Source organism: Siphateles boraxobius, unplaced genomic scaffold (genome assembly GCF_051911475.1).
Source record: "Siphateles boraxobius isolate OS27281-9 unplaced genomic scaffold, OSU_SipBor_1 25, whole genome shotgun sequence".
Taxonomy (NCBI): domain Eukaryota; kingdom Metazoa; phylum Chordata; class Actinopteri; order Cypriniformes; family Leuciscidae; genus Siphateles; species Siphateles boraxobius.
In genome coordinates, this window is record NW_027508866.1 from 14,985,136 (window position 1) to 15,006,485 (window position 21,350).

The window sequence follows — 21,350 nt, forward strand, 5'->3', positions numbered from 1 at the left end:
CTTAAACGGATAGCATACTGTTTCACATTTTTGCATTGCCTCTGAGATTAGCCATCAATTACACCATTAGAGAAAAAACAATTTATGAGAAAGGCGTTTAAAAAGGGCTTCATCTTACCAATTCCGAAAGACTGTTTTCTTCTATAACGTTATTTTCCTGGTTTGCTCGATGCATCGTCTCAGTGAAACTCGGGTCCACCACTAACACACTCTGACCACCGAGTGTAGAAAACTTACAGTCACTCTTCCTCGAGTCAGTCGTCATGCACACTTCATAATTATACCCATGCGGCAGAGTTCCAGTGACTCCTGTGTCTGCGTAATGCGGTGGACAGTACGGAATAACAGGCAGATTGGACTGATAGAGGAAGCGAGATTGTCTCCATCTGTAGATCTTTACTGAAATTACCACAACCACACAAGTGATAAAAAGGAAAGAAACAGCGGCCAGTGCGAGAACTAAATAAAAAGTCAGGTTGTCGTTATATTGTTTTTCATGCGTAAAGTCTGTGAACTCTGACAACACTTCAGGAAAGCTGTCAGCCACAGCCACGTTAATGGAGACCACAGCTGAGCGAGAGGGCTGTCCGTTATCCTCCACAACAACAGTGAGTTTCTGTTTGACTGCATCTTTATCAGTCACTTGTCGCACAGTTCTTATTTCTCCATTCTGTAAACCCACTTCAAACAGCGCTCTGTCTGTAGCTTTCTGTAGTTTATAGGAGAGCCAGGCATTCTGTCCAGAGTCCACATCAACAGCCACCACTTTAGTGACGAGATATCCAACATCTGCAGCACGAGGCACAATCTCAGCCACCACTGAACCGCCAGTCTGTACTGGATACAGAACCTGAGGAGCGTTGTCATTCTGATCTTGGATTATAATGTCCAAAGTCACATTAGTGCTGAGGGGTGGAGAGCCTCCATCTTGAGCTTTCACACAGACACTAAAACTTTTCATTTGCTCATAGTCAAAACCGCGCAGCGCGTGTACCACTCCACTGTCAGCATTTACTGATATAAAAGAAGAAACAGGGGATCCACCCACTGTAGTTTCATCTAGAAGATACGAAATCCGAGCGTTCTGGTTCCAGTCCTCATCTTGAGCACTCAGAGTAAATATGGATAAACCAGGTGAATTATTTTCAGTAACATATGCAGTGTAAACAGTCTTATGAAATCTGGGCGGATTGTCATTAACATCTGATACTTTCAGATTTAAAGTTTTCTGACTGGAAAGCGCAGGGGAACCTGAATCTGTTGCTGTGATTGTGATATTATATTCTGCCACACGTTCACGATCTAAAGCAGCATCAGTCACTAAAGTGTAATAATTCCGCAGCGAGGATTGTAATTTAAATGGAATATTTTGATTAATTGTACAGTCAACGTGTCCATTGTCTCCTGCATCTAGATCTTTGACACTGAAAATAGCGACAGTGGTTCCAACAGTTGCGTCTTCCGTAACCGGGCTTGAAAATGACATAACACTGATAACTGGTGCATTATCATTTACATCAATTAAATCAACTATGACTTTAGCCGAGTTTCCTAAACCGCCTTGGTCTTTTGCTTCGATATCAATTTCGTATTTTTTTGCTTTTTCGTAATCAATAAGCCCAGTTAGTGTTATAACACCTGTTTTTCCATCGATTTTAAAAATGTAATTTATCTTCCCTTTAAAATTAGCAAAACTGTATGAAATCAAACTATTTGCACCACTGTCTGCATCACTAGCATTAACAATTGTGATATAGGTTCCTTCAGGTGAATTTTCGTTTACTGTTGCTCTGTAAACTGACTGGTTGAACACTGGCGCGTTGTCATTTGCATCTAGTACAGTGACTTCTATTTTCATATTACCAGATCTTTGAGGGTTTCCTCCGTCGACCGCTGTGAGAATGAGAGACAGTCGTGGATGCTGCTCTCTGTCTAGAGGTTTCTGAAGCACCATTTCAGCATATCTGATTCCATCGGGGCGCGAGTGTTCTTTAAGAATAAATCTATCATTAGGTGACATAGTATAATGTTGTAGTGCGTTCAGACCTACATCAGGATCATCTGCGCCTCCCAGTAAAAAAAGAGCTCCAGGTGCAGCCGATTCACTTATTTCAAGATTAATTTCTTCCTTAGCAAATGTTGGTGAGTGATCGTTTACATCCAATATTTCTACCGTAACATGATGTAGCTCCATTGGATTATCAAGTATTATTTCAAATGTGAAGCTGCATGGAGTGGTTTCAGCGCAAAGCTGCTCTCGGTCAATTCGCTCCTTAACAACCAAAATCCCTTTGTCTGTTTTCAGTTCTACGTATTCAGTGCTGTCGCCAGACACGATACGAGCCCGACCCGAGCGCAGTCTTTGAACATCCAGACCAAGATCATGAGCTATATTTCCGATAAGAGATCCTTTCTTCATTTCCTCTGGAACTGAGTAACGAATCTGTGCGTTTATGTTTGAGATTAAGCAAACGGCCATGATGAATAAAACCCTCCATAGGAAAACACCATCCAATGGCTGTCCTCGCGATTGGGAACAATGGATTATTTTAGTACTTGCTGAAATCAAAAACATTTTTCTAAATAAAGTTGTTTAATGTTGCAGGCTTTAGCGTAGATGATGTTCAGAAACCGAAACATTCACGAATAATTCAGCTCGGCTGCTGTTAGTCAGTGACTGTGTCCCTCCATCGACTCTCTTTAGTCTCCTTCAGAATCTCCTAACCAGCATCAGCACAGCTCCACCAATCACAGGATATCACCTACATGCTTTTCTACAAATCAACAGCGGACCTTAGAGTTGAGAACGAGAAACGACACCAATGAAAGCACTGAAATATCTCAGAACGAGAATTGGATTCCGTACTTTGATCTCAACAAAAATAGAACAGGATTAAAAAATCCCAAAATAACTGTATAATCAAGCAACCTTCTAACTCTCTCATAATACATTTTAATATTGTTTTACGTTTAGTAGTAAAGAAACAAATAATCGATATTCTTAGTAACATGAGATAACCTCCTTTACAGACAGAATCTTATGAATGGCGCATTTTATTTTTTTAAAGATAATACTGTACAATCAGCTTCCGTTCGTTAACACTGGCTAATGCACTAGTTATGAACTACCAGTGAACAATACAACATTTGTTAATCTAGGTCAGATTTGATTAACAAATATATTATTGTTTATTGCAAATAAATTAACGCTCAAAACACCTTAACAAACATTGATTCATACAACCTGAGAATATGTTACAATGTTAGAAATGTATAATATATACACAAATGAATATTTAACTATATAAATACATGTTGTAAAAATGCTATTTATATTTAGTTCATGGTTGCTATTGCATTAATTAATGTTAACGAATTAAACCTTATGGTAAAGTGTTACAGATAATGTAAAAGGCTTTTTTTTACAAGCCACAATTTACTGCATGTTATTACATTATTTCAGTCTTTTAAAGTACAGAAGATCTTACCATTTCTTGCAATTCTGGATCTTCTAAGAATTTGTTTTCTTTCGTTGCGCGCTGCATCGTTTCAGTGAAACTCGGGTCCACCACTAACACACTCTGTCCACCGAGTGTAGAAAACTTACAGTCACTCTTCCTGGAGTCAGTAGTCATGCACACTTCATAATTATACCCGTGCGGCAGAGTTCCAGTGACTCCTGTGTCTGCGTAATGCGGTGGATAGTACGGAATAACAGGCAGATTGGACTGATAGAGGAAGCGAGATTGTCTCCATCTGTAGATCTTTACTGATATTATCACGAACACACAAGTGATAAATAGGAAAGAAACAGCGGCCAGTGCAAGAACTAAATAAAAAGTCAGGTTGTCGTTATATTGTTTTTCATGCGTAAAGTCTGTGAACTCTGACAGCACTTCAGGAAAGCTGTCAGCCACTGCCACGTTAATAGAGACCACAGCTGAGCGAGAGGGCTGTCCGTTATCCTCCACAACAACAGTGAGTTTCTGTTTGACAGCATCTTTATCAGTCACTTGTCGCACAGTTCTTATTTCTCCATTCTGTAAACCCACTTCAAACAGCGCTCTGTCTGTAGCTTTCTGTAGTTTATAGGAGAGCCAGGCATTCTGTCCAGAGTCCACATCAACAGCCACCACTTTAGTGACGAGATATCCAACATCTGCAGCACGAGGCACAATCTCAGCCACCACTGAACCGCCAGTCTGTACTGGATACAGAACCTGAGGAGCGTTGTCATTCTGATCTTGGATTATAATGTCCAAAGTCACATTAGTGCTGAGGGGTGGAGAGCCTCCGTCTTGAGCTTTCACACAGACACTAAAACTTTTCATTTGCTCATAGTCGAAACCGCGCAGCGCGTGTACAACTCCACTGTCAGCATTTACTGATATAAAAGACGAAACAGGGGATCCACCCACTGTAGTTTCATCTAGAAGATACGAAATCCGAGCGTTCTGGTTCCAGTCATCATCTTGAGCACTCAGAGTAAATATGGACAAACCAGGTGAATTATTTTCAATAACATATGCAGTGTAAACAGTCTTATGAAACCTGGGCGGATTGTCGTTAACATCTGATACTTTTAGATTTAAAGTTTTCTGACTGGAAAGCGCAGGGGAACCTGAATCTGTTGCTGTGATTGTGATATTATATTCTGCCACACGTTCACGATCTAAAGCAGCATCAGTCACTAAAGTGTAATAATTCCGGAGTGAAGACTGAAGTTTGAATGGTGTGTTTCGATCAATTGTACATTCAACGTGTCCATTGTCTCCTGCATCTAGATCTTTTACACTGAAAATAGCGATAGTGGTTCCAACAGTTGCGTCTTCAGTAACTGGGCTTGAAAATGACATAACACTGATAAATGGTGCATTATCATTAACATCAATTAAATCAACTATGACTTTGGCTGCGTTTCCTAAACCCCCCTGATCTTTAGCTTCTATGCTAATTTCGTATTTCTTAGCTTTTTCATAGTCAAGCATTCCAGTTAGAGTGATAATACCTGTTTTTTCATCTATTTCAAAAACGTTATTTATGTTCCCTTTCAAATTAGCAAAACTGTATGAAATCAAACTATACATTCCACTATCTGCATCACTTGCATTAACAGTTGTAATATAAGTTCTTTTGGGGGAATTTTCTTCAATTGTTGCTCTGTAAACAGACTGATTAAAGACAGGTGCGTTATCATTTGCATCTAGTACATTTACCTCTATTTTTATTTTCCCAGATCTTTGAGGGTTTCCTCCGTCGACCGCTGTGAGAATGAGAGACAGTCGTGGATGCTGCTCTCTGTCTAGAGGTTTCTGAAGCACCATTTCAGCATATTTTACTCCATCGGGCCGCGTATGTTGTTTCAGAATAAAATAATCATTAAGTGACATCATATAATTTTGGAGAGCATTTACACCTACATCTGGATCATCTGCGCTTCCCAGTAAGAAACGAGCCCCATGTGTGGCAGATTCGCTTATTTCAAGATTAATTTCATCTTTAGGAAATGTTGGCGAGTGATCGTTTACATCCAATATTTCTACCGTAACATGATGTAGCTCCATTGGATTATCAAGTATTATTTCAAATGTGAAGCTGCATGGAGTGGTTTCAGCGCAAAGCTGCTCTCGGTCAATTCGCTCCTTCACAACCAAAATCCCTTTGTCTGTTTTCAGTTCTACGTATTCAGTGCTGTCGCCAGACACGATACGAGCCCGACCCGAGCGCAGTCTTTGAACATCCAGACCAAGATCATGAGCTATATTTCCGATAAGAGATCCTTTCTTCATTTCCTCTGGAACTGAGTAACGAATCTGTGCGTTTATGTTTGAGATCAAGCAAAGAGCCATGATGAATAAAACCCTCCATAAGATAACACGGTCCAATGGCTGTCCTCGCGATTGGGAACAATGAATCCTTCTACAAAATGTATTCACAAACATTTTTTATATATTAAGTATTCAGATTACAATCGGAAGATTAAATTCTACATTCGAAATATCCACGGATTAATTCAGTTAGTTCGCTGCTATTAGTCAGTGACTGTGTCCCTTCATCGACTCTCTTTAGTCTCCTTCACAATCTCCTAACCAGCATCAGCACAGCTCCACCAATCACAGGATATCACCTACATGCTTTTCTACAAATCAACAGCGGCCCTTAGAGTTGAGAACGAGAAACGACACTAATGAAAGCACTGAAATATCTCAGAACTAGAATTGCATTCCGTACTTTGATCTCAACAAAAATAGAACAGGATAAAATATCCCAAAATAACTGTATAATCAAGCAACCTTCCAACTCTCTCATAATACATTTTAATATTGTTTTACGTTTAGTAGTAAAGAGACAAATAATCAATATTCTTAGTAACGTGAGATAACCTCCTTTACAGATATAATCTTATGAATGGCGCATTTTTTTAAAGATAATACTGTACAATCAGCTTCCGTTCGTTTACACTGGCTAATGCACTAGTTATGAACTAACAGTGAACAATACAACATTTGTTAATCTAGGTCAGATTTGATTAACAAATATATTATTGTTTAGTGCAAATAAATTTTCGCTCAAAACACCTTAACAACATTGATTCATACAACCTGAGAATATGTTACAATGTTTGAAATGTATAATATACACAAATGAATAATTAACTATATAAATAAATGTTGTAAAAATGCTATTTATTTTTTAGTTCATGGTTGCTAATGCATTAATTCATGTTAACGAAATAAACATTATGGTTCAGTGTTACAGATAATGTAAAGGGCTTTTTTTATTACTAGCAACAATTTACTGCATGTTATTACATTATTTCAGTCTTTTAGAGAACAGGCATTCTTACCATTTCTTGCAATTCTGGATCTTCTAAGAAGTTTTCTTTCATTGCGCGCTGCATCGTCTCAGTGAAACTCGGGTCCACCACTAACACACTCTGACCACCGAGTGTAGAAAACTTACAGTCACTCTTCCTCGAGTCAGTCGTCATGCACACTTCATAATTATATCCGTGCGGCAGAGTTCCAGTGACTCCTGTGTCTGCGTAATGCGGTGGATAGTACGGAATAACAGGCAGATTGGACTGATAGAGGAAGCGAGATTGTCTCCATCTGTAGATCTTTACTGAAATTATCACAACCACACAAGTGATAAATAGGAAAGAAACAGCGGCCAGTGCGAGAACTAAATAAAAAGTCAGTTTGTCGTTATATTGTTTTTCATTCGTAAAGTCTGTGAACTCTGACAGCACTTCAGGAAAACTATCAGCCACAGCCACGTTAATGGAGACCACAGCTGAGCGAGAGGGCTGTCCGTTATCCTCCACAACAACAGTGAGTTTCTGTTTGACAGCATCTTTATCAGTCACTTGTCGCACAATTCTTATTTCTCCATTCTGTAAACCCACTTCAAACAGCGCTCTGTCTGTAGCTTTCTGTAGTTTATAGGAGAGCCAGGCATTCTGTCCAGAGTCCACATCAACAGCCACCACTTTAGTGACGAGATATCCAACATCTGCAGCACGAGGCACAATCTCAGCCACCACTGAACCGCCAGTCTGTACTGGATACAGAACCTGAGGAGCGTTGTCATTCTGATCTTGGATTATAATGTCCAAAGTCACATTAGTGCTGAGGGGTGGAGAGCCTCCATCTTGAGCTTTCACACAGATAGTAAAACTTTTCATTTGCTCATAGTCAAAACCGCGCAGTGCATGTACCACTCCACTGTCAGCATTTACTGATATAAAAGACGAAACAGGGGATCCACCCACTGTAGTTTCATCTAGAAGATACGAAATCCGAGCGTTCTGGTTCCAGTCATCATCTTGAGCACTCAGAGTAAATATGGATAAACCAGGTGAATTATTTTCAGTAACATATGCAGTGTAAACAGTCTTTTGAAACCTGGGCGGATTGTCATTAACATCTGATACTTTTAGATTTAAAGTTTTCTGACTGGAAAGCGCAGGGGAACCTGAATCTGTTGCTGTGATTGTGATATTATATTCTGCCACACGTTCACGATCTAAAGCAGCATCAGTCACTAAAGTGTAATAATTCCGGAGTGAAGACTGAAGTTTGAATGGTGTGTTTCGAGCAATTGTACAGTCAACGTGTCCATTGTCTCCTGCATCTAGATCTTTGACACTGACAATAGCGATGGTTGTTCCAACAGTTGCATCTTCCGTAACTGGGCTTGAAAATGACATAACACTGATAACTGGTGCATTATCATTTACATCAATTAAATCAACTATGACTTTAGCCGAGTTTCCTAAACCGCCTTGATCTTTGGCCTCGATGCCAATTTCATATTTCTTTGCCTTTTCATAATCAAGTACCCCTATTACTGTTATAACACCGGTTTTCTCATCGATTTTAAAAATGTCATTTATGTTACCCTTTAAATTAGCAAAACTGTATGAAATCAAACTATACATTCCACTATCTGCATCACTTGCATTAACAGTCGTAATATAAGTTTCTTTACGTGCATTTTCCTCTATAATTGCCCTATAAACTGACTGGTTGAACACTGGCGCGTTGTCATTTGCATCTAGTACAGTGACCTCTATTTTCATATTACCAGATCTTTGAGGGTTTCCTCCGTCGACCGCTGTGAGAATGAGAGACAGTCGTGGATGCTGCTCTCTGTCTAGAGGTTTCTGAAGCACCATTTCAGCATATTTGACCCCATCGGGGCGCGAGTGTTCTTTAAGATTAAAATAACTATTAGGTGACATAGTATAATGTTGTAGTGCGTTTAGACCTACATCAGGATCATCTGCGCTTCCCAGTAAAAAACGAGATCCAGGCGCGGCCGATTCACTTATTTCAAGACTAATATCATTCTTAGCAAATGTTGGTGAATGATCGTTTACATCCAATATTTCTACCGTAACATGATGTAGCTCCATTGGATTATCAACTATTATTTCAAACGTGAAGCTGCATGGAGTGGTTTCAGCGCAAAGCTGCTCTCGGTCAATTCGCTCCTTCACAACCAAGATCCCTTTGTCTGTTTTCAGTTCTACGTATTCAGTGCTGTCGCCAGACACGATACGAGCCCGACCCGAGCGCAGTCTTTGAACATCCAGACCAAGATCATGAGCTATATTCCCGATAATAGATCCTTTCTTCGTTTCCTCTGGAACTGAGTAACGAATCTGTGCGTTTATGTTTGAGAGGAGGCAAACGGCCATGATGAATAAAATCCTCCATAAGTAAACACCATCCAGTGGATGCACTCGCGACTGGGAACAATGGATTATTTTAGTACTTGCTGAAATCACAAACATTTTTTCTAAATTATTTTTTTTTAGGTTGCAGGCTTTAGCGTAGATGATGTTTAGCAACCGAAACATTCACAAATAATTCAGCTCGGCTGCTGTTAGTCAGTGACTGTGTCCCTCCATCGACTCTCTTTAGTCTCCTTCAGAATCTCCTAACCAGCATCAGCACAGCTCCACCAATCACAGGAGATCACCTACATGCTTTTCTACAAATCAACAGCGGCCCTTAGAGTTGAGAACGAGAAACGACACTAATAAAAAGCTATGAAGCATCTCAGAACAAGGATTTAATTCCGTAATTTGCTTCCAACAAAAATGAAATAGAACTATATACAATCAAACAACGCTCCAACGTTCTCGAACATTTTAATCTTACTGTACATTGCAGTACTTAAATATTATAAATCAATCATTGTTCCTTTGTTAGGGAAAATAAGGCAACACCTTATTTTTATGGTCCCTTTTGAACATTCTGTTGACTATAAGTAACTTTGCATCTACATGTAAACTAACTCTCATTAGAGTATTAGTAGACTGTCTGCTTAATCAGTCTGATCTCATGAAAATGAAAATGCACCCCACACCACTAATCCTAACCAAATGTATAATATACATACGCCACACCACTACTAAACCTACCCTAACCCATGTGTATCATATGCACGTAAAAACTAATTTCGCGTATAAATTGCACGATAAACACAATGCGTGCTTTATAGACGCATTTAGGTGAGCAGGTTGGCTTAATATCTGCTAACTCTTTATTGTGATAGTCCTCCAACAGACATTCTACTGACTATAAGTAACTTTGCAAGTACGTGTCAACTTATTCTAACCCTACCAGTCTAATACTTTACTAACACTGTAATGCGAGTCTATAGACATGTAGGTGCAGGGTTACTTATAGTCAACAGATGTTTTAAAGGGACCATCAAAATAAAGTGACATTGAAAATATTTTCAAATTCATTTAAAGTAAAATACAATGTAAGCTTGAATTAATGGCAGTGCGATAAATCACCTCTTTTAGAGACAGAACATAGTCTTTAATATCAAATAAAGATTTTAACAATAAGGCTCAATTCCTTCACATTATTTAATGCTTTAGGAATCAAGAACTTAAAATGAAGAATATATATATAGCAATTATTAAACTAGTTTAAAATGTACTAATATGTATGGAAATTTTATAAATAACGTTTTATGAACAAATATGAATTAACAGTGAACAATAATACATTCATATATTAATTAATTCCATAAAAATGGTAATTGATGGTAAATGATAAGCAATGCATTAACTTACGTTAACGAACAAATGCTTATTGTATACCAATATTAAATAGTGCAAATGATCTCTAATATTACAAACCACTATTTAATGTATATAAGTTTAATATTATATAGACTTTATTTAATTGTTTATATATAAACTATATATATATATAGTTATATAACAGGTGATCTTACCGTTTCAGTACACTTGTCGGGATCTTTTAAGAAGTTGTTTTCTTTCATTGCGCGCTGCATTGTCTCAGTGAAACTCGGGTCCACCACTAACACACTCTGTCCACCGAGTGTAGAAAACTTACAGTCACTCTTTCTCGAGTCAGTCGTCATGCACACTTCATAATTATACCCGTGCGGCAGAGTTCCAGTGACTCCTGTGTCTGCGTAATGCGGTGGATAGTACGGAATAACAGGCAGATTGGACTGATAGAGGAAGCGAGATTGTCTCCATCTGTAGATCTTTACTGATATTATCACAACCACACAAGTGATAAATAGGAATGAAACAGCGGCCAGTGCGAGAACTAGATAAAAAGTCAGGTTTTCGTTATATTGTTTTTCATGCGTAAAATCAGTAAACTCTGACAGCACTTCAGGAAAACTATCAGCCACAGCCACGTTAATGGAGACCACAGCTGAGCGAGAGGGCTGTCCGTTATCCTCCACAACAACAGTGAGTTTCTGTTTGACAGCATCTTTATCAGTCACTTGTCGCACAGTTCTTATTTCTCCATTCTGTAAACCCACTTCAAACAGCGCTCTGTCTGTAGCTTTCTGTAGTTTATAGGAGAGCCAGGCATTCTGTCCAGAGTCCACATCAACAGCCACCACTTTAGTGACGAGATATCCAACATCTGCAGCACGAGGCACAATCTCAGACACCACTGAACTGCCAGTCTGTACTGGATACAGAACCTGAGGAGCGTTGTCATTCTGATCTTGGATTATAATGTCCAAAGTCACATTAGTGCTGAGGGGTGGAGAGCCTCCATCTTGTGCTTTCACACAGACACTAAAACTTTTCATTTGCTCATAGTCAAAACCGCGCAGCGCGTGTACCACTCCACTGTCAGCATTTACTGATATAAAAGACGAAACAGGGGATCCACCCACTGTAGTTTCATCTAGAAGATACGAAATCCGAGCGTTCTGGTTCCAGTCATCATCTTGAGCACTCAGAGTAAATATGGATAAACCAGGTGAATTATTTTCAGTAACATATGCAGTGTAAACAGTCTTATGAAACCTGGGCGGATTGTCATTAACATCTGATACTTTTAGATTTGAAGTTTTCTGACTGGAAAGCGCAGGGGAACCTGAATCTGTTGCTGTGATTGTGATATTATATTCTGCCACACGTTCACGATCTAAAGCAGCATCAGTCACTAAAGTGTAATAATTCCGCAACGAGGATTGTAATTTAAATGGAATATTTTGATTAATTGTACAGTCAACGTGTCCATTGTCTCCTGCATCTAGATCTTTGACACTGAAAATTGCGATAGTGGTTCCAACAGTTGCATCTTCAGTAACTGGGCTTGAAAATGACATAATATTGATAATTGGTGCATTATCATTTACATCAATTAAATCAACTATGACTTTGGCCGAGTTTCCTAAACCACCCTGATCTTTGGCCTCGATGCCAATTTCGTGTTTTTTTGCTCTTTCATAGTCAAACATTCCAGTTAGAGTGATAACACCTGTTTTTCTATCGATTTTAAAAATAAAATTTCTGTTACTTTTGAAATTAGCGAAACTGTACGAAATTAAACTATTTGCTTCACTATCTGCATCACTAGCATTTACAGTTGTAATATAAGTACCCTTAGGCGCATTTTCCGCGATTGCTGCCCTGTAAACTGACTGGTTAAAGACAGGTGCGTTGTCATTTATATCTAATAGAGTGACTTCTATTTTCATATTACCAGATCTTTGAGGGTTTCCTCCGTCGACCGCTATGAGAATGAGAGACAGTCGTGGATGCTGCTCTCTGTCTAGAGGTTTCTGAAGCACCATTTCAGCATATTTGATTCCATCGGGGCTCGAATGTTCTTTCAGAATAAAATAATCATTAGGTGACATAGTATAATGTTGTAGTGCGTTCAGACCTACATCAGGATCATCTGCGCTTCCCAGTAAAAAAAGAGCTCCTGGCGCGGCTGATTCACTTATTTCAAGACTAATTTCATCGTTAGGAAATGTTGGTGAGTGATCGTTTACATCCAATATTTCTACCGTAACATGATGTAGCTCCATTGGATTATCAAGTATAATTTCAAATGTGAAGCTGCATGGAGTGGTTTCAGCGCAAAGCTGCTCTCGGTCAATTCGCTCCTTCACAACCAAAATCCCTTTGTCTGTTTTCAGTTCTACGTATTCAGTGCTGTCGCCAGACACGATACGAGCCCGACCCGAGCGCAGTCTTTGAACATCCAGACCAAGATCATGAGCTATATTTCCGATAAGAGATCCTTTCTTCGTTTCCTCTGGAACTGAGTAACGAATCTGTGCGTTTATGTTTGAGATCAAGCAAAGAGCCATGATGAATAAAACCCTCCATAAGATAACACGGTCCAATGGCTGTCTTTGCAATTGGTAACAATGAATCATTTTACATAAAGTAATCACAAACATTTTATACATTACGTATTCAAATTAAAAAAATCTATTTGATGCTTATCAATTGGAATATCCACAAAGTAATCCAGCTCGGTTGCTGTTAGTCAGTGACTGTATCCCATCATGGACTCTCTTTAGTCTCCTTCACAATCTCCTAACCAGCATCAGCACAGCTCCACCAATCACATGATATCACCTACATGCTTTTCTACAAATCAACAGCGGCCCTTAGAGTTGAGAGCGAGAAACGACACTAATAAAAAGCCACGAAGCGTCCAGGAAATAGAACTGAATTCCGTTATTTGGTCTGAACAAATACTAAACAACATAATAACAACCCAATAGAACAATATAGTAAAAAAGGCAATAACCCTCCAATATTAATGTGACAATTAATCCAACTGTGGTCTGAGTAGTGCGAAGACAAAAAAAATCAACAATTTTACCTAGTTAGATAAGAATACATTTAATAACAATACTTTACGATAACGTTTCGTTCGTTAACATTAGTTATTGCATTAGATATTCAATAATGAATATTACTTATACAGCATTTATTATTCTAAGGTACTTTAATAAATGAATATACCTTTTTTAAATTAGTGATCGAACAAAGTATATTAACTAATGGTAATATATACAACTTAATTTATTGAAAATGTATTATTAAATATAGAAGTTAACAAGAACCTAGATCAAAAGAAGAAAAACAAACCCGTTTTAGTTTTGTAAATGGTTACAGATTTAATAGTCGACCAGACTTTCTAATGTTATAAAATTCAAAATGTATTGTATGTAATTATATTCTATTATATAGAATTTATTTCAGTCATTATAACGGGCGATCTTACCATTTTTTGAAATTCTGGATCTTCTAAGCAGTTTTTTTCCTTGATTGCGCGCTGCATCGTCTCAGTGAAACTCGGGTCCATCACTAAAACACTCTGTCCACCGAGTGTAGAAAACTTACAGTCACTCTTCCTCGAGTCAGTCGTCATGCACACTTCATAATTATACCCGTGCGGCAGAGTTCCAGTGACTCCTGTGTCTGCGTAATGCGGTGGATAGTACGGAATAACAGGCAGATTGGACTGATAGAGGAAGCGAGATTGTCTCCATCTGCAGATCTTTACTGATATTATCACGACCACACAAGTTATAAATAGGAAAGAAACAGCGGCCAGTGCGAGGACTAAATAAAAAGTCAGGTTGTCGTTGTATTGTTTTTCATGCGTAAAGTCTGTGAACTCTGACAGCACTTCAGGAAAACTGTCAGCCACAGCCACGTTAATGGAGACCACAGCTGAGCGAGAGGGCTGTCCGTTATCCTCCACAACAACAGCGAGTTTCTGTTTGACTGCATCTTTATCAGTCACTTGTCGCACAGTTCTTATTTCTCCATTCTGTAAACCCACTTCAAACAGCGCTCTGTCTGTAGCTTTCTGTAGTTTATAGGAGAGCCAGGCATTCTGTCCAGAGTCCACATCAACAGCCACCACTTTAGTGACGAGATATCCAACATCTGCAGCACGAGGCACAATCTCAGCCACAACTGAACCGCCAGTCTGTACTGGATACAGAACCTGAGGAGCGTTGTCATTCTGATCTTGAATATTAATATTTATTGTCACTTCAGAGCTCAAGGGCGGGGATCCTGCGTCTAGAGCTGTCACGTTAAATGAAAACGATTTTAAATGTTCAAAATCAAATGATTTCACTGCATGAATAGTTCCAGTTAGTGAATCCACAGACACGAGAGAACTTAGCGGCACACCACGCATGTCTTCATCCTTCAGGAAGTAGGACAATTGCGCATTGGGACCCCAGTCAGCATCTTTTGCTTTAACAGTCATTATAGTCAGACCAGGAGAATTATTTTCACTAACACATGTTTTATATTCGTCAGAATCGAATATAGGCGGGTTGTCATTGACATCGGATATTTTTACCGTCAGTGTTTTGTTTGCGTGTCGCGCTGGACTTCCTTGGTCTGATACCAAGATCGATATGTTATATTCAGCAAAACTTTCTCGATCAAGCATATCATCAGTAATTAAACTATAATAGTCTGTGAGAGATGACTCGATTTTAAACGGTATGTTTTGATTTAGTGAGCAACGAACAAGGCCGTTTTTACCCGAATCCGCGTCCTCTACGTTAATGACGGCTACAGTTGTTCCCACTGGAGAATTTTCAGGAAGGGTGTTTGAGAAGGACATAAGCTGTATGGTGGGAGAGTTGTCATTTTCATCAATTACATCTATGACAATTTTGCAAGTATCCGAAAAGCCTCCTTTATCTGTTGCATGAATGTTTAACTGATAACTATTTTGAGATTCATAATCTAAATTACTTAGAAGTGTAATCTCACCTGTATCTGTGTTTATCTCAAAAAGCTCCCTCGCTTCTTTGCTGGCTACAGCGAAGGAATAGGAAACATGGCCATTTACACCTTCGTCAGCATCAGCAGCGCTAACAGAACCAATAACAGTACCAGCAGGTGACTCTTCCCTTACTTCAGTTTTAAATACTGACTGTTTACACACCGGGGCATTATCATTAACATCCAGAACAGTAACATTAATTTTTACAGTGCCTGATTTTTGAGGTGATCCACCATCAGCTGCTACAAGAACCAATTTAATCTCATCGCGCTCCTCTCGATCTAGTTCTCGCTGTAAAACCATCTCAATGTATTTATTGCCATCGGTCTGACTATGCACCTCCAGTTTAAAACTATCAGCTGGATGTAGTTTATAGTTCTGTATACTATTCAGACCGACATCTGTATCTATAGCGCTATCCAAAGGGAGGCGAGCTCCTAAAACTGCATTTTCAGCTATTTTCAGGTTAACATTTTCTTTCGGAAAAAACGGAGCATTATCGTTTATATCTTGCACCTCAACAGTGACTCGGTGCAACTGGATAGGGTTTTCAACGATAAGATCAAAACTGAAGCTGCAAGGCGTCGTTTGCTTACAGAGCTCCTCGCGATCTATTCTTTCTTTAACTACTAGAGTTCCTTTGTCTCTGCTCAGATCGACATACTGTCGTCCGCCCTTTGTTACAACGCGAGCTTTTCCAGATATGAGTCTACTTATCTCTATCCCCAGATCCTTAGCGATGTTGCCTACGAATGATCCCTCTGGCATTTCCTCCGGGATGGAATATCTCACATTGCAATTTACGACGTCCATTCCGCTGAAGAAGAGAATGAAAAACACAACCTGCCATTTTGAATGCGTGGAAACCATCCAAGGAATGTCCGAATTGCTTAATAAACTGAAGAAAGCCATCTACCCTGTTTTGTCAAACGAAGCAGTACCAAGTATGAAAAACACATACAAATCCCAAATTCACGTTATCTTCATCGAGATCCGCTGCATATGTGCAACCTGCAAACGCGTCAGTAAGGGACTGGCAATACAGACTATACAGAGAGAGACTCTCTCTCTCCTCTCAAGTTAATCAACAGCGGCACTCAGAGCTTTAAAGTCGCAAATACAAGACCAGTAGCCTCATTGCGGCTGAATAAGCCAAACGTAAAACATAAACATCAGTATAATAATAATAATAATATGTAACTGCTTCATGTTGATATATATGTGACTGAGTCGCAGGCTGTTCAATCAGGCAACTGGATGAAAGCGTTGACAATTTCAGCACCATCGGAATGAACAGCACCCAACGAATTCAATCCTGAATAAAATATTCGACTCTCAGACTCTCATTAAAATGTAAAACAGAAAGTTATGAAAAATGCAAACAAAAGCGCCTAGCTTTCAGAAATACACGGTTTAGTCAATGACAAAGACACTACATTTTAACACAATTTCTTTGGCTTTGAATATTATTTCTGAATTATATTATCCTTGTTGTTTTTATGAGCAGTGTCTAACTCACAATAACATAGCGAAAAATCTAGCCAACCAGTTTTATGTGACCCTGATTAAACATATCTGTTTTATAGTTTCAGCATGTTAACTTGTTAAGGTAGATATTTTTCAGATTCAATAAACAACATCAACTGGTTGTAATGTGACTGATTGAAATATGTATTTTATAAATCCCAAAATCTGTAAAACATTGACAGCACTATAGTCACGCTATTTTGAATGTGTGTAAAAAGGTTTATAAAATGTAAATAATGAATTTGTATGTAATTGTGGGTTAATTGCGATCTATTAGTTTGGCACAATGCGACGTGCAATTGATTACCCATGTCTTGTTGAACACTAGGGGGAGAACTCGCGGGGTTTTTCCATTCCACATAAAGTTCGCAGTGGGGAAACATCAGCGAGCTTTGTGTTTAATCTTCTCCCCCTCTATTCAGGGGTACCACAGTAACATGTTGCGCAAACGAATATATTTACGGCCAATCGGCCATTAAGAAACACAGCAAATTATTGTTGTTATTATTATTATTCTTTATGTGTACATTCAGTCATTACTGCAGTTCTCTTACCATTTTATGTAGTTCAGAATTTTCAAGAATGTTCTTGTCCTGGATTGCGCGCTGCATCGTCTCAGTGAAACTCGGGTCCACCACTAAAACATCCTGTCCACCGAGAGTAGAAAACTTACAGTCACTCTTCCTCGAGTCAGTCGTCATGCACACTTCATAATTATACCCGTGCGGCAGAGTTCCAGTGACTCCTGTGTCTGCGTAATGCGGTGGATAGTACGGAATAACAGGCAGATTGGACTGATAGAGGTAGCGAGATTGTCTCCATCTGCAGATCTTTACCGAAATTATTACAACCACACAAGTGATAAATAGGAAAGAAACAGCAGCCAGTGCGAGAACTAAATAAAAAGTCAGGTTGTCGTTGTATTGTTTTTCATGCGTAAAGTCTGTGAACTCTGACAGCACTTCAGGAAAGCTGTCAGCCACTGCCACGTTAATGGAGACCACAGCTGAGCGAGAGGGCTGTCCGTTATCCTCCACAACAACAGTGAGTTTCTGTTTGACAGCATCTTTATCAGTCACTTGTCGCACAGTTCTTATTTCTCCATTCTGTAAACCCACTTCAAACAGCGCTCTGTCTGTAGCTTTCTGTAGTTTATAGGAGAGCCAGGCATTCTGTCCAGAGTCCACATCAACAGCCACCACTTTAGTGACGAGATATCCAACATCTGCAGCACGAGGCACAATCTCAGCCACCACTGAACCGCCAGTCTGTACTGGATACAGAACCTGAGGAGCGTTGTCATTCTGATCTTGAATATTAATATTTATTGTCACTTCAGAGCTCAAGGGCGGGGATCCTGCGTCTCGAGCTGTCACGTTAAATGAAAACGATTTTAAATGTTCAAAATCAAATGATTTCACTGCATGAATAGTTCCAGTAAGTGAATCCACAGACACGAGAGAACTTAGCGGCACACCACGCATGTCTTCATCCTTCAGGAAGTAGGACAATTGCGCATTGGGACCCCAGTCAGCATCTTTTGCTTTAACAGTCATTATAGTCAGACCAGGAGAATTATTTTCACTAACACATGTTTTATATTCGTCAGAATCGAATATAGGCGGGTTGTCATTGACATCGGATATTTTTACCGTCAGTGTTTTGTTTGCGTGTCGCGCAGGACTTCCTTGGTCTGATACCAAGATCGATATGTTATATTCAGCAAAACTTTCTCGATCAAGCATATCATCAGTAATTAAACTATAATAGTCTGTGAGAGATAACTCGATTTTAAACGGTATGTTTTGATTTAGTGAGCAATGAACAAGGCCGTTTTTACCCGAATCCGCGTCCTCTACGTTAATGACGGCTACAGTTGTTCCCACTGGAGAATTTTCAGGAAGGGTGTTTGAGAAGGACATAAGCTGTATGGTGGGAGAGTTGTCATTTTCATCAATTACATCTATGACAAATTTGCATGTATCTGCGAGACCTCCTTTATCTTTTGCTTTAATGTTTAACTGATAACTATTTTGAGATTCATAATCTAAATTACTTAGAAGTGTAATCTCACCTGTATCTGTGTTTATCTCAAAAAGCTCCCTCGCTTCTTTGCTGGCTACAGCGAAGGAATAGGAAACATGGCCATTTACACCTTCGTCAGCATCAGCAGCGCTAACAGAACCAATAACAGTACCAGCAGGTGACTCTTCCCTTACTTCAGTTTTAAATACTGACTGTTTACACACCGGGGCATTATCATTAACATCCAGAACAGTAACATGAATTTTTACAGTGCCTGATTTTTGAGGTGATCCACCATCAGTTGCTATAAGAAGCAATTTAATCTCATCGCGCTCCTCTCGATCTAGTTCTCGCTGTAAAACCATCTCAATGTATTTGTTGCCATCGGTCTGACTATGCACCTCCAGTTTAAAACTATCAGCTGGATGTAGTTTATAGTTCTGTATACTATTCAGACCGACATCTGTATCTATAGCGCTATCCAAAGGGAACCTGGTTCCAGAAATTGCATTTTCGCTTATTTCCAGGTTAACATTTTCTTTCGGAAAAAACGGAGCATTATCGTTTATATCTTGCACCTCAACAGTGACTCGGTGCAACTGGATAGGGTTTTCAACGATAAGATCAAAACTGAAGCTGCAAGGCGTCGTTTGCTTACAGAGCTCCTCGCGATCTATTCTTTCTTTAACTACTAGAGTTCCTTTGTCTCTGCTCAGATCGACATACTGTCGTCCGCCCTTTGTTACAACGCGAGCTTTTCCAGATATGAGTCTACTTATCTCTATCCCCAGATCCTTAGCGATGTTGCCTACGAATGATCCCTCTGGCATTTCCTCCGGGATGGAATATCTCACATTGCAATTTACGACGTCCATCCCGCTGAAGCAGAGAATGAAAAACACAACCTGCCATTTTGAATGCGTAAAAACCATCCAAATACGGTCTGAAATGCTTAATAAGCCGCAGAAAGCCATCTTGATAAACTGTGTGGTCAAACAAAGTAGGATCACACACGACAAAACATTACATAGGCCTACTTAAATCCAAAATAATGTTGTTCTTTCCGTCGAAAAAACGCTGCATATATCCAACCGAGCCAGAAAGGGACTGGCAATACAGACTATACAGAGAAACACTCTCTCTTCTCACGTTAATCAACAGCGGCACTCAGAGCTTTAAAGTCGCAAATACAAGACCAGTAGCCTCAATGCGGCTCCAACCAAATGTAAAACATCACTAAACTAATAATAATAATAATATATGTGACTGGGTCACAGGCTGTTCAATCAGTAACCAACACAACACAGTAACAGGCAACTGGATGAATCCGTTGATCATTTCAGCACCATCGGAATGAACAGCACCCGACGAATTCAATACAGAATACAATGTTCCACTTCCAGACTCTCATTGAAATGAAAGGTAGAACAAAAACTGGAATAGTAACAACAGGTTGTGTATGGTTGTACAAGTGAATATGTTTATGGTCAATTGTTCAAATAGATATCCAAGCTTTTCAGTCTCTAGAATCATCCATCATAAGCATGCATCTCGGTTAATTTAGAGTAAAAAGAGTTTTTCTTACCTATAGAAGAAAATCCAGTATTGGTTCACAGAGGATAGCATGAAAGACAAAAATGAGATTAAACAAGTTAATGCTGTTTACATTAAATCTTCAAACCATTAAAGCTGGGGGGGGGGACGACGACTACAATTTAGGGTTAAGCAAAATCAATAGTAGGCCTAATCATACATCATTACTTTTTTATTTTAAGTATAGAGGTTTATTATAAATAGGTATATTTTATATATATATATGTATATATTTATATTTATATATATCATTTTTATTATTATTATTATTATTTTCTTGTTATAAAGAAAGTGAGTAAATTGAGTAAAGTGACAAAAACTTTTATTAATTTGTCTTGGAATTTTCAAATTTATTTGACAATTACTTGTTTGTATGACATCCACAGTACAGCAGTACAACAAGGTTTACATTTTTTCAGACACTTTCTTACAATTACCATGATTTTACAGATTCATTAATACACGTGTAGTTTGAAATCGTTAAATAAACATGACAGAAAACCTTAAATGACTATTACTCTAAGAGAGAATAATCACTGTAAAAAGTGAACACGTGCAGTTGTTGCTTTAAGGAGGTATTTACCCCTGATTCTACCTACGAATTCTATTTTTGTT

General features: G+C 38.9%; 2 protein-coding genes across 17 annotated transcripts in view; both read right to left on the reverse strand.

Moving 5' to 3' along the window:
• LOC143750046 (protocadherin gamma-C5-like) overlaps positions 1 to 21,350 on the reverse strand; it is a 124,584-nt gene that overhangs the window by 75,269 nt on the left and 27,965 nt on the right. For 2 of the 16 annotated variants that reach the window (XM_077242866.1, XM_077242854.1), the window contains exon 1: positions 17,672 to 20,074. The exons of 8 other annotated variants lie outside the window; for them this stretch is intronic. In XM_077242866.1, the coding sequence (XP_077098981.1) occupies positions 17,672 to 20,074 (2,403 nt within the window). Of the gene's footprint in view, positions 1 to 118; positions 2,707 to 3,488; positions 6,066 to 14,057; positions 16,668 to 17,671; positions 20,075 to 21,350 lie in introns of those variants that run through there. 6 more of the 16 variants (XM_077242855.1, XM_077242845.1, XM_077242872.1 and 3 more) reach the window with 5 other exon arrangements.
• On the reverse strand, positions 6,053 to 13,342 carry LOC143750680 (uncharacterized). The gene is made up of 3 exons (XM_077243873.1): positions 10,765 to 13,342; positions 6,848 to 9,256; positions 6,053 to 6,085 (listed from the first exon to the last, which is right to left on the reverse strand). The coding sequence occupies exons 1-3, from the start codon at positions 13,228 to 13,230 to the stop codon at positions 6,053 to 6,055; spliced, it is 4,908 nt and encodes a 1,635-aa protein (XP_077099988.1). The 5' UTR covers positions 13,231 to 13,342.

Coding starts and splice junctions, on each gene's coding strand:
- LOC143750680 (XM_077243873.1), bottom strand. CDS start 13,230: ATGTATAAAATGTTTGTGATTACTTTATGTAAAATGATTCATTGTTAC. Junction 9,257..10,764: donor CCGACAAGTGTACTGAAACG/GTAAGATCACCT, acceptor CATTGTTCCCAG/TCGCGAGTGCATCCACTGGA. Junction 6,086..6,847: donor ATCCAGAATTGCAAGAAATG/GTAAGAATGCCT, acceptor GATGCTGGTTAG/GAGATTGTGAAGGAGACTAA.